This window comes from Amblyraja radiata, chromosome 1 (assembly GCF_010909765.2).
Source record: "Amblyraja radiata isolate CabotCenter1 chromosome 1, sAmbRad1.1.pri, whole genome shotgun sequence".
Classification (NCBI taxonomy): Eukaryota; Metazoa; Chordata; class Chondrichthyes; order Rajiformes; family Rajidae; genus Amblyraja; species Amblyraja radiata.
The window spans coordinates 119649349-119663186 of record NC_045956.1 but is presented as its reverse complement, the minus strand read 5'-3'; the positions used below and the strand labels follow the sequence as shown (position 1 = coordinate 119663186).

The following is a 13838-nucleotide window of genomic DNA, read 5'->3' as shown; positions in this document are numbered from 1 at the left end:
AGGTCGATGGTGGATAAGGTCAAGAGCTTCAAATTCCTGGGCGTGCATAATCTCTGAAGATCTCTCCTGGTCTGAGAACACGGATGCAATTATAAAGACAGCACATCAGCGCCTCTACTTCCTGAGAAGATTACAGAGAATCGGTATGTCAAGGAGGACTCTCTCGAACTTCTACAGGTGTACAGTAGAGAGCATGCTGACTGGTTGCATCGTGGCTTGGATCGGCAACTTGAGCGCCCAGGAGCGGATAAAACTACAAAAGGTAGTAAACACTGCCCAGTCCATCATTGGCTCTGACTTCACTACCATTGAGGGGATCTATCGCAGTTGTTGCCTCAAAAAGGCTGCCAGCGTTATCAAAGATCCATACCATCCTGGCCACTCACTCATCTCCCCGCTGCCTTCAGGTAGAAGGTACAGGAGCCTGAAATCTGCAACATCCAGGTTCAGGAATGGACTCTTCCCCATAGCCATCAGGCTATTAAACTCAACTCAAACAAAACTCTGTTCGTTAATAGCCCTTTGCACTTTATCTATTATTTATGTGTGTGTGTGTGTGTGTGTGTGTGTGTGTGTGTGTGTGTGTATATATTATATATATATATATATATATATGTATATGTATATATATGTATATATATATTCATTGGTATATGGTCACACTGATCTGCTCTGTTCTGGATTTATTTATTAATGCCTACTATATTCTGTTGTGCTGAAGCAAAGCAAGAATTTCATTGTCCTATCTGGGACACATGACAATAAACTCTCTTGAATCTTGATCTGGGGGTCCTTGTATATCAGTCACTGAAAGTAAGCATGCAGGTACAGCAGGCAGTGAAGAAAGCTAATGGCATGTTGGCCTTCATAACAAGAGGAATTGAGTATAGGAGCAAATAGGTCTTTCTGCAGTTGTACAGAGCCCTAGTGAGACCACACCTGTATTGTGTGCAGTTTTGGTCTCCTAATTTGAGGAAGGACATTCTTGCTATTGATGGAGTGCAGCGTAGGTTCACGAGGTTAATTTCCGGGATGGCAGGACTGACATATGATGAAAGAATGGAGCGACTGGGCTTGTATTCATTGGAATTTAGAAGGATGAGAGGGTATCTTATAGAAACATATAAATTTCATTAGGATTGTTACAGGCTAAATGCAAGAAAAATGTTCCCGATGTTGGGGAAGTCCAGAACCAGCGTTTACAGTTTAAGAATAAGGTGAAAGCCATTTAGAACTGAGATGCGGGGGAAAAAAATCACCCAGAAAGGTGTGAATCTGTGGAATTCTCTGCCACAGAAAGCAGTGGAGGCCAATTCACTGGATGTTTTCAAGAGAAAGTTAGATTTAACTCTTAGGGCTAAAGGAATCAAGGGATACGGGGAAAAAGCAGGAATGGAGTACTGATTTTGGATGATCAGCCATGATCATATTGAATGGCAGTGCTGGCTCGAAGGGCCGAATGGCCTACTCCTACACCTATTTTTTTTATGTTTCTATATTAACGATGTGGTTAGGAGGAGTTTTTTGGAAGAATGTAGCTATTTCACCAGAAAAATGTGGAGGGATAATTTCCTTTGATAGTTTCCTTTATAAGTCTGCTACTGGAATTTCTGTGGCATCTCTCACTTAAATTACATTCACAATACACTAATTATAGATTAAACTGATAATGATCAAAGCTACAAATACATGATTTACACTGTTTGTCAGTATTGATGATCCTAAAGCAAGATTCTAATCTAATTTGGAATGATGATATTCTTCATCATAGATCGGCATTTAGCTTCAATCATTGTGTGCAATTACATGCCACACCAATTTGAAATAACAACGTTTTAAAAACCAGACCAATCCACAATCACATTCCTTGAAGTCTTATCGCAGTACAAATTTTGAACTGATAAATACAAAATATGCAAACAGGACATACCTTCAAGAACACAAAAACATCTCAATTTTTAAAGGCGACTTCTCCCTTTGATATTGCAAGTTAACATAAATAGTGTCCCATGGGACAGCATTTCTAGATCTAGTGTTTTTCTGTGATTCTCTGCAGTGATATTTTGCGTTGTATATGAGGAAAGCATCTAATTTACTGACCTTACTAGATAACAAACTGCAAACCTGTTACTGCATACCAGTATATTCTGCTCATACTGCCTTGCAGCAAAAAACAGATATCTCTGCCTCTGACATCTGGGAATGGGGCCCAGTAATTGACAGTAATTCTAAGCATGGTTACCAGGATTGGTACTGTAGTTATCAATGGGCCAAATATCACGTCATTGTAAAATTCACAAGGCCAAAAAAGGCAATCAATGACAACTTGATTTAAAAATGTAATATTAGATTATTGTGAGGTATTGGTTCTCCAAACGTGGGCAAAAAAAAGCTTAGCCATCAACTGTCAGATGGATTACATCAAGTTTTATTGATTTTTGCTCTTTTCCAAATCTGAACACCGGTCCATCAGCATCTTGCAGTTTTTTTCTGCAATGCCAACCACCTACTTTGCTATTCATGCTGCCTTGCTACAAGTAAGCTATGCAATAACTATGCAAGATTTGAACGCAAGCACTATGGATGCCATAAATCGAGTGCCTCTCCTTCTTCCTTCCCCATTCCTTCCCCTTGACAAAATGCCAAAATTCCTTGCCTCCAACTGAAGTGTCTGTAATGAAAACTGATCAGCTCACTCAACAGAGACTGGAGATTAGTTTGTTATCTTCCTGACCCATATAATTCAGATACTCACTGGCTAAACTGACTAAGCCACGAAGCAAACTGCCAACCTCATCTAAAAGCTAATTACTGATGCAGGTAATAGAACTGGCTGAATGAGAAACACAGAACAGCGTAGGTAGGGTGCTGGATCTTCATAATGCTGCCTTTCTCATCATAATAAATACAGCAGATGTCCACCCCACCCCTCACCTTAAGCTATTCAGGGCTTCGTGAGACCAGAAACAAATAGTGAATAAAAAGTGAATAAATGGGAATTTCACCCTCATATCAAAACATGTTTTAACTGAATGTTGAATTAAGATAAAAACCTTTATTAATCTGTTATGTACTATAAGACTGAACAGTATTCTTACCAATGCTTGACACAAATTCAAAACATGACTGTAACTTTGCTGGCAATGTCTTGAACAAACTACTCTTTTACATAATGTTAGTTTGAGAAGCAGCACTGATTTTTCTAAATATGGTATTTGCAAATTTCATGCACTTTACTGCATTTAAGTTCCAAATGACATAAAAAGAAAACTATTCAAAAATACATCATTTGTTTTAAAATGTATTTTTATTTCTGATTCTCTGGCACAGAATTACTCTAGCTTTTTCCAGATGAATAGCCACATTTGCCTTGGACACTGAAGTTAATGGAGACACAAGAGACTGGGATCTTGAGCAAAGGCTGCTGGACGAACTAAATAGGTCAGGGAGCATCAGTGGAGGGAAATGAAGAAGGGTCCTGACCCTGAAATGTCGTGTGTAAAAAAGATTCACAATGATGTTACAGGGCCTCCAGGGATTCAATTGTAGCGAGTGTCTGGATAGGCTGGGATTTTCTTTCTGTGGGAGCATTGGAGGTTGAGCAGTGACCTTAGAAAGGTAGTTAAAATCACGAGGGTAAGATAAACTGATTGATCACAGGTTTTGTTTTAAGTGTAGGGAAATCTACATCTAATGGGAATGAGATTTAAGGTGAGAAGCAAAAGATTTATAGGGAACCACATGAGCAACTATTCCCCACGCAGAGGGTAGTTTGAGTATATGGAAGGGCCTGCAGAGGGTGGTTAGAGTAGGTACGATTACAATATTTAAAAGGTTTATGGATAGGAACGGTTTTATGGGATATGGGCTAAACACTGGCAAATGAACTAGCTCAGGTAAACAATATGGACTAGTTGAGCATGGACAAGTTGAGTCGAAAGAACTGTTTCCATAATGTATTAAATTAAATTTCTTTATTTATATAGCACATTTTTAGTCAACTTGCATTGACCCCAAAGTGCTTCACATAATTCCATCCACACACACAGGCAAAGGTGGGTGAAGTGTCTTGCCCAAGGACACAACGACAGTATGCACTCCAAGCGGGATTCGAACCAGCTACCTTCCGGTTGCCAGCAGCCCATTGTGCCATCTGTCGTATAAGTTAAGTTTATTCGTCACATACACATACGAGATGTGCAGTGAAATGAAAAGTGGCAAACTGTATAAACTTCAATTATTCTAAATTTGTACTTGACTTCTAGTGCAATCAGGTCTCCATGGACAGCTAAAATGTCAGAGCTTTCCTTTACAAGCATTTGTCAAACTGGTTATAGAAAAACTTTGCAAGATGTTAATGTGGGATATACATTAGTAATATTAGAACTTCCTTGGTACAGTTATTTTATACTGATTTATATAAATTATTCTTAATCTCCCAATGACTCCAAAACCCAAGTAATATAAAGTTCCACAGATCTTCAATCCGCAAACTGTTCAAAAACAGTCGAAAGCAAATTAGAAATGGATTTGTTGGACGTTTGAAGTTAAAGTAACTCGTTAATGAAGTGTTACAAGGCTGGTACTCAAAGTAAACACCTGCTCTGATTTCCATTCACCTCCAAAGCTGATTTAGATTAGTCACTGTGCATCACCTCTTGAATAGTCAGAGGGAGGAGTGGCACTTCCTACAACCTCCGAGGAATTCAGAGAATGGATTTTGTTAAAATCCATTCAGCACTCTAACAAGGGAACCTGGGTCAGACAACTTGGGTAAAGACAACTTAAATGAAGGAAATTTTAGAACAAAAACCAAAAGACTTTGAAGTAAATACACTGAAGGAAACATGTATATTACTAATCACAATACAAAAGAACCCATATGCAAACATCCAGAATATCCATCTTACCTAGTAATTAAAACAGCATTATCATGATGAGCAATCCCATTTTCTGGAATGGTGTTTCCATCATTTTGGTGAGAAAGAATGCTTTTCTGCCATTTACAGAAGCTGTCCAAGGACTTGTCTGCATGATGATTTATCTCCAAGTTTGGCTACAATGCAACAAGTATACCAGAGAAATCCAAACAGAAAAATCAATTACTCAACAAACAATTTTTCTTCAAAGAATAATAATGAAGATGATAATTAGTAAATGTAGCTTTCTTTTCTTTTGGGATAGCTACCCTTTATTTCATTTAACAATTTACCATTTTGGAATATTTTCTGTTGCCCGACTTCAGCCCAGTTCTTCAGATTAAGAAGAATTAAAGGAAGAAGTATTTCGCACATAAATAAATTCCTATTGAAAGCATTAATGATGTGGCTAAATGTAGAACCCAATATTTAGTTTCACTGCTGGTTGACCAAAACATTCATTCACAAATTTAACAAAGAGAATATCTAGTTTAGAATCCTCGTCTTACCTGATCTTCAGTAAGAACAATCAGACGAGTGACAATAATGTTCACAACATTTCCTAGACTGGAATCACGGTAAAGTTTGGCAACCTGACCTCCAGAAAATAAGAAAAGACACAAAGTCAGACAAAAGTAAAAATCCTCTCTTTGTTTCTATTTCATTGATATAACTTTAGTGACTGCATTATCACAATTAAATATAGGTTTGTGTAGATAATGTTACACAGTCGTTGACCCAATGCCATGAACATGATGTTAGAAAATTTATTATTCATATCTCAGATTCAATATCTGAATTTTTATGGTAATCATGACATTAAATGTACATGTCCTCACATTTTTTTCTTTAATATTTCTATATTTATACACAAGAGGTCATTATCATTAGATGTATACTGATACAGTCAATATACCAACCACGTACTTCGGTTAGCTATGTTAAAGATAATTGATTGTTTGAAACTTTGAGGACATTTGTAATCCTTTCTCTACCTGGATTTGGTATTTAAAATGGGATTTAGTCAACTTTCTGAGCTGATATTGTTGTCAGCAACTTTAAAATACAGGTACAAAGGACAACTGCCCAGTAGTATGTTCCTCTTAAGGTACTATTTGGGCTTGTTTAAATAATATTAAATAGACACCAAAATGGGAAAGCAGTGGTAGATTCCTATCAGTTGTCAAGAAATAGGGCAAATTGCATGATTTTTTGAAAGCAAAATAAGATTCCTTGTCATCCAGGAACAAAAGGTGACCCTCCAGCCACCTAAAAAAATTTAACTTCCTCTGTCCTTGCACTTCACTCTTCCTCTCCAGTCAGACCAGATTCCAATAGTTCCAACCCTCCCTAACTCTGACTGTAAGAACTTCAGCCAATGAATCTTGCTTCACAACTATTGACTTTGATGACATTTCAAATACTGATTCTTCCCCACAATTTAAGAATGGCCTTCTCAACTCCCCACTACCCGAAACTTCACAAACCTTTGTTCAACAACCACATGCTCGTGTCCCACCTCACCACCCACTAACCAGTATCACTACCTGCTTTGTAAGTATGGATACTTTTTCTAACTTTATATGATGAATCAATAAGAGACATGGAGAACCTCAAAAATACACTCATCTGTTGGGTCCATTCTCTCAAACTAAACAGTGTATATGGACATTGGTTATATATATATATATATATATATATATATATATATGTTACATAATTACGTGCACAACATTTATATACACAACACTCATTTCCTCTTTTTAAAATGAAAGATTTATATAATCTGCTTATTTACAATCCCCTTGATCTTCTCAAAGGAACTTATGTTGTTGGCGCTGTATCCAATTCTTGACTCAAACGAGATCTCCTTACTTGATACACTGAGCAGAATCTCGTGCCATTTCTTCAAACATCACTACTGGATCAATGTCTAGAATGCATTCATATTGAAGTAATGCTTTGGTATTCTCTTGAGTATCTCTTGCTGGAATTAAGTGATTTCATGTCCACTTCTGATTTTTATTTCTATTTTCACAAGATGTGTCTGTACCAGATACTTCAACTTTATCTTCAACGTTCCATTTCTGGGTGTTAGATTTATTAAGTGATATTTACAGACACACACATGTCATTTCAAATAGCTCACTTCATAATTTAATAATTTTGTTTATTTCACGTGTTTCTCTTCTGCTCGCCCTTCAAGTTTTTTTTAACTGAGCTTATTTGTAACTTGAGATCTTCTCTACATTAGGAACTCAGCAGGATCATAACTTCAAGTGAAATATTTCATTATTCTGTAGCTTAGCAAGAAGTTTTCCATTGGACGACTAATTTTTAAAATTGAGCTCTCCTCTGGAACTTGGGGCATCTGTGCTTCTCTGCACTATTTGATACCAGGTGAAAGGGTGAAATATATTTATGCTTGAACTCATTTTATTTCAAAAAATTGTAAATAGAAATGAATTAAACTAAGAACTGTTATGCAAGACTTATTCTTCTGGTGAATCACGGTAAATGGATTTCATGCTTTTTTAACTATATTTGTTGTAGTGTAGAGCCCAATATATTTCACTTTGAGTATTTTGACCATTTGCTTTTGAGTACTATGATGTGATTAATCCCCTTCTCACAAGAGGTGGGGATTAGAGTCTTTGGAATAATCTTGTAAAACAGTTCCAACAGTGTATGGATGTCACCACAGGCGTGACTCTGCAACTACACTACACTTCTCTACTAATTCTTCAAGATCTTTATCCAATAAACCAAACTTCTGGCTAGAGTTCATGCTCATGATACTCGAGCATTTGTTCTGCACAACGGCCCTCTAAAATATTCAGTGTGAAGTTCTTCACAAAATATGCAGTAAGACAACTCTGTTTTCCCATTTGATGCAAATCTGTTTCCATCTTTAATTCAAGTTGTTGATCTTGGCAAGGTCTCATGTCTTCATCAGGACATTTGCAGGTTCGGTTTATCCATTTGAAGTTTTCTGTACAATGATTTGTGAATGGTACCTTTTTGTCATTAATTTGTTATCTCCATTGCTCTATGATTATTTTCTAGTTTCAATGTAAAGAATATGCTTTAAAACCCTAGATTTGAATTCTGAAATTGTAATCTTAACATCATATCCACGAATCAATTTTTATTAATTGCAGGATAGTAAAAATCGATGTAAATTGGGGCATTGTAAACTGTAAAAAATATCTGAATATCAATCATAAGCAAATAATCTACAAATTATGTGTGTTATCTGAGTCTATGTGGTTGTGATGCTGCTGCAAGCAAGTTATGGTGTGGCTCACCGTACTTGTGCATATAACAATATAGTCGACTTGACTTGATTATTATTGCACAGTATACCAATAGGAACTTGAAGAAATACACTAAATTATTTTTTCCAGTCCAATTTCAAATCTCTGAATCAATTCTTGCTCAAAGTTAATTGGTGTAATTATTGGCAGTTATAAAACTGATTATTGAGACAGTTTAATCTGGCCAAAGGTCTTCAATGCCAAGTATGTTTTCAAATTCACTGTACTCTTGACAGACCCGACTTAGATTTGGATCCATGTGTAAAATTGAAAGGTCTGTTTCTGTGCCAATATCTATGTTGATGTACTAACCAGTTATCCATACATATGTTCTGAGGTAATTCTGCTTTCCCATATTGTCTGCATATAGATTGAAAAAGAGTCCTAAAGGGGCTGTCCCACTGCGGCGACCTAATTGGTGAGTTTAGAAGAGTTTGCCCTCGATTCATAATAGACAATAGACAATAGGTGCAGGAGTAGGCCATTCGGCCCTTCCTTGTAAACCTACGCTGCACTCCCTCAATAGCAAGAATGACCTTCCTCAAATTAGGGGACCAAAACTGCACACAATACTCCAGGTGTGGTCTCACTAGGGCTCTGTACAACTGCAGAAGGAACTAGGGCTCTGTACAACTGCAGTTGTACAGTAATAGACAATTGTGCAGTCATAGACAATAGACAATATACAATAGGTGCAGGAGTAGGCCATTCGGCCCTTCGAGCCATTCAATGTGATCATGGCTGATCATCCCCAATTAGTACCCCGTTCCTGCCTTCTCCCCATATCCCCTGACTCCGCTCTCTTTACGAGCCCTATCTAGCTCGCTCTTGAAAGCATCCAGAGAACCTGCCTCCACCGCCCTCTGAGGCAGAGAATTCCACTCAAAACTCTCTGTGAGAAAAAGTGTTTCCTCGGCTCCGTTCTCAATGGCTTACTCCTTATTCTTAAACTGTGGCCCCTGGTTCTGGACTCCCCCAACATCGGGAACATGTTTCCTGCCTCTAGCATGTCCAAACCCTTAACAATCTTATATGTTTCAATGAGATCTCCTCTCATCCTTCTAAACTTACTTTCATAGATTGAAGAACAAGGACCCCCAGATCCCATTGTACTTCCCCTTTTCCCAACTTGACGCCATTTAGATAGTAATCTGTCTTCCTGTTTTTGCTACCAACGTGGATAACCTCACATTTATCCACATTAAACTTCATCTGCCATGCATCTGCCCACTCCCCCAACCTGTACAAGTCACCCTGCATTCTCATAGCATCCTCCTCAGTTCACACTGCCACCCAGCTTTATGTCATCTGCAAATTTGTTAATGTTACTTTGAATCCCTTCATCCAAATCTTTGAAGTATATTGTAAATAGCTGCGGTCCCAGCACCGAGCCTTGCGGTACCCCACTAGTCACTGCCTGACATTTTGAAAGTAACCAGTTAATCCCCACTCTTTGTTTCCTGTCTGCCAACCAATTCTCTATCCATGTCAGCACTCTACCCCCAATACCATGTGCCCTAATTATGGCCACTAATCTCCTATGTGGGACCTTATCAAATACTTTCTGAAAGCCCAGGTACACTACATCCACTGGATCTCCCTTGTCACTTTTCCTAGTTACATCTTCAAAAAATTCCAGAAGATTAGTCAAGCATGATTTCCCCTTCGTAAATCCATACTCGCAGCATGATCGACATGAGGTTCTCAGAGGTCTTTGTAACTCTCCTTCATGCTCGAGAGTAGTTCCCACATACTCGAGGCCTCAGCTAGGTCGCGGCGTATTTTTCAACATGCTGAAAAATGCCGCGAGTAAAAAAAGGTCACCATGGAAAAAAATCAATATTTTTTTTACTCGTAGGTTTAGTAGAAGTAGGTCGGCATGTTATTCGTAGGTAATCGAGGGTAGTCGAAGGTAATCGAAGGTAGTTGTAGATAGTCTTCAACATAGTTGAAGGGAGGTCGAAGGAGATCGAAGGAGGTCATCTTCACTCTCCACTATTCGGTGTCCAATTTTCCACAAAGCTAGTCGAAGCTAGTCTTCAACAGTCGAAGGAGGTCTTCTACATAGTCGAATGAGGTCTTCAACATGACACTTTTTCAAACTCTCCTAAACGCTCCAATTAGGTCGCCGCATTGGGACAGCCCCTTAACCCTGCCGAATCTAAGGCCCCAACGTGTCCATTCCCTTCACAGATACAGCCTGACTTGCTGATTGCGATTTGCTCAAGGTTCCAACATCCGAAGTTCCTTGTGTTGTCCAATATTGTCATCTGTGGCATAGTTACAGCCCCAATTCTTCATTTCCCTCACTGGCTGATGCTGTGTAAACTTACTTTCTGTGTCATTGCGTGGTGAAAGCTTCCTTTTGAATGAAGAAATCACACTACTGGAGACGATTTGATTGTCCAGCTTGGTTTTACACTTGCAGGCTGTTGATATCTGCTCCTTTTCAAACAGGTAAAACATTTTGCCACTTTAGTTTGACAGAGATGTGAATAGGATGTCTTCTGTTACATCTGTTGCAACTACATAAGCAGTCTCACACGTGTATTTACCTTTTAGCTGTCACTGTACATTTATAAACTTCCATTTATACCGTACATTGCCTAAATTTCCAAGGCATTCCTCAATGTTATGTCCAATGATTCCGCAGTTTTACAAGTAAGGTCAACTGTGAGGTTCTGTCTTTGGTACGTTGACTGAATATGTTCATCGATTAAAGCTCAGTCCAAAAATCTGTAGACGTTACGGTGCAGAGACATGTCCTTTAACATAATTGTCATTGACAACCACACCAGCCTTTGATTCGCAGTTTAAAAATGTGTAGTTCTCCACAATTTCTGAAGGTTTGGGATTGAAATTATCCTGTTGATTTTACCATGCTTTCCCAATGAAATATTATTTGCTTTCCTTGCACTAAATGATTTGTGGACATAGTGTGCATTTATGAATCCATTTCAGTTAGAAGAATGGCTTTCTTGCGCTCCCATATAGCGATGTATTGTGCGGGCAAATTCTCATTTTCAGCATCAGTTTTCACATTGTTATGTGCTTTAAAAATCATTTTCCATTTTTCTCGGGATGAACCGCAAAAAACAGGCAAAAATGCACGCCATCTTCCAATCAAACCAACTTGAGTCAATGCAGTCATTTGTCTTCGTCTGATTCCAATCTGTCAAAACTGATAACACAGTTTAGATGACCACATATATTAATGATTGCTCCCTCTGCGCACTTGGCTTTGGAGCTGTCAATGTTGCAATTGCTCTCTAACTGTAACTGCCTTGTATCTGTACCTTGCATTGAGCAAATTACTCTGACATATCTCAAGGTCATTTCCATAGATACTGCAGCTCCACAAATACAGTCAGTGGTGAGATTCTGCCTTTAATATCTTGTCTGAACATGATCATCAATTAAAAGCACAGTCCATAAAAACTCCAGATATTATGACACCCCAGTGCCTTGCTTTTGTGACCCCTACATTCCTGCATCCATTGAGAGCCCTCTTAGCCCAATGCACAGTCAACTGAATGTGTTCAGCTGCCCACATGTCTGCTCTAAAGGAATAGTGCCATTCCCCATTCATGCCACTCTCTTCTCCTGCTCATTCAGAGTTTTGTCCAGTTTCTCTACCTATGCTCTTGCTTGCCGGTATTCACTCAAGGTTAGCCATCACTAAGCTCAATAATGTTGCCCATGCCTTAGCCTTTCCAGTTGTCACCAATGTTGTCAGCTTGCAGCTAAACCCTTTTGCTTTATTTGAAGTCTGTTTTCTATTCTTTGCTAAGGTTTGTTCTTTTCTTTCTCTGTTGCCAATGTGTAATGTTTGCGCAGGCATACAGTTTATATATATTGTGCCAGGAATGTAATGAATCACTAAGAGACATGGAGAAATGTGAAAACACATGCATCTAGTTTAATGAATTCCAACTACACTAGGCATGTGCACATACATCTCAATATGTCGCACATTTACATTGACTTGGTTTTCCTTCATGCACCACTATTGTACGGTACACAAAAATAGACCTTTCAACACGTTGAGTAGCTTGGTCCTAATCTATAGCACATGGAGACCTAGACAATATAGAATTCTATAGCGGTAAGCCCTCAAATAAAGAACAATTGTTGGCCCACCTCATTCCACTGATTTAACACGTCTTTCCAGATGCAGAAGAATTTCCTAGCCAAAAGTTTTTTTAAATTTAACACGTTAAATGTTATCAAACAGGCCTGGATTGACAACATTAAATATAAAGGCATTAGGCAAATGGAGAACTAATACTGTTAATTTGAACTTTTAATACTGGACCTTAGCCCCTAATACACATACAGTATTAGCATAGCATTGGTACATTTGCTCTTCCTGATATAGTAGTGGCCAGAGGATCTGGGGTGACAGAGGAACTGGAATCCACATTAGGCTGGAAATGGTGTTGGATAGACTGATGGGACTGAAGGCTGATAAATCCCCAGGGCCTAATGGTCTGCATCCCAGGGTACTTAAGGAAGTGGCTCCAGAAATTGTGGATGCATTGGTGATAATTTTACAATGTTCGATAGACTCAGGATTAGTTCCTGTGGATTGGAGGGTAGCTAATGTTATCCCACTTTTTAAGAAAGGTGGGAGAGAGAAAACGGGGAATTATAGACCAGTTAGCCTGACATCGGTAGTGGGGAAGATGCTGGAGTCAATTATAAAAGATGAGATAGCCACACATTTGGATAGCAGTAACAGGATCGGTCCGAGTCAGCATGGATTTACGAAGGGGAAATCATGCTTGACTATTTTTCTGGAATTTTTTTGAAGATGTAACTCGGAAAATGGACACGGGAGAGCCAGTGGATGTAGTGTACCTGGACTTTCAGAAAGCATTTGATAAGGTCCCACATAGGAGATTAGTGGCCAAAATTAGGGCACATGGTATTGGGGTAGAGTGCTGACGTGAATAGAGAAGTGGTTGGCAGACAGGAAACAAAGAGTAGGGATTGACGGGTCCCTTCCAGAATGGCAGGCAGTGACTGGTGGGGTACCGCAAGGATCGGTGCTGGGACCGCAGCTATTTACAATATACATCAATGATGATGTTTGGATGAAGGGATTCAAAGTAACATTAGCAAATTTGCAAATGACACAAAGCTGGGTGGCAGTGTGAACTGTGAGGAGGATGCTATGAGAATGCAGGGTGTCTTGGACAGGTTGGGGGAGTGGGCAGATGCATGGCAGATGAAGTTTAATGCGGATAAATGTGAGGTTATCCACTTTGGTAGCAAAAACAGGAAGGCAGATTACTATCTAAATGGCGCCAAATTGGGAAATGGAGATGTACAATGGGATCTGGGGGTCCTTGTACATCAGTCTCTGAAAGTAAGCATGCAGGTACAGCAGGCAGTGAAGAAAGTGACTGGCATGTTGGCCTTTATTCCAACCATCTGCCTTTTAGGACTTCCCCTCACCTATGTCGATCTATTACCTTCCACACTTCCACCTCTATTACCTTCCACCTCTCCCCTTTTCCAGCTTTCTTCTCCCCCGTACAATCAATGTGAAGAAGGGTCTCGACCCAAAACCTCACCTATCCATGCTCTCCAGAGATGC

The 13838-nt window shown here is 39.0% G+C and overlaps 1 protein-coding gene across 1 annotated transcript in view; it reads right to left on the bottom strand.

Annotated features, from left to right (window-relative positions):
* Positions 1-13838, bottom strand: part of adamts6 (ADAM metallopeptidase with thrombospondin type 1 motif 6) — a 258203-nt gene that overhangs the window by 206782 nt on the left and 37583 nt on the right. The window contains exons 6-7 of the mRNA XM_033029876.1: positions 5429-5512; positions 4911-5056 (exon numbers count right to left, since the gene is read on the bottom strand). Coding sequence (XP_032885767.1) covers positions 4911-5056; positions 5429-5512 — 230 coding nt within the window. The remainder of the gene's footprint in view (positions 1-4910; positions 5057-5428; positions 5513-13838) is intronic.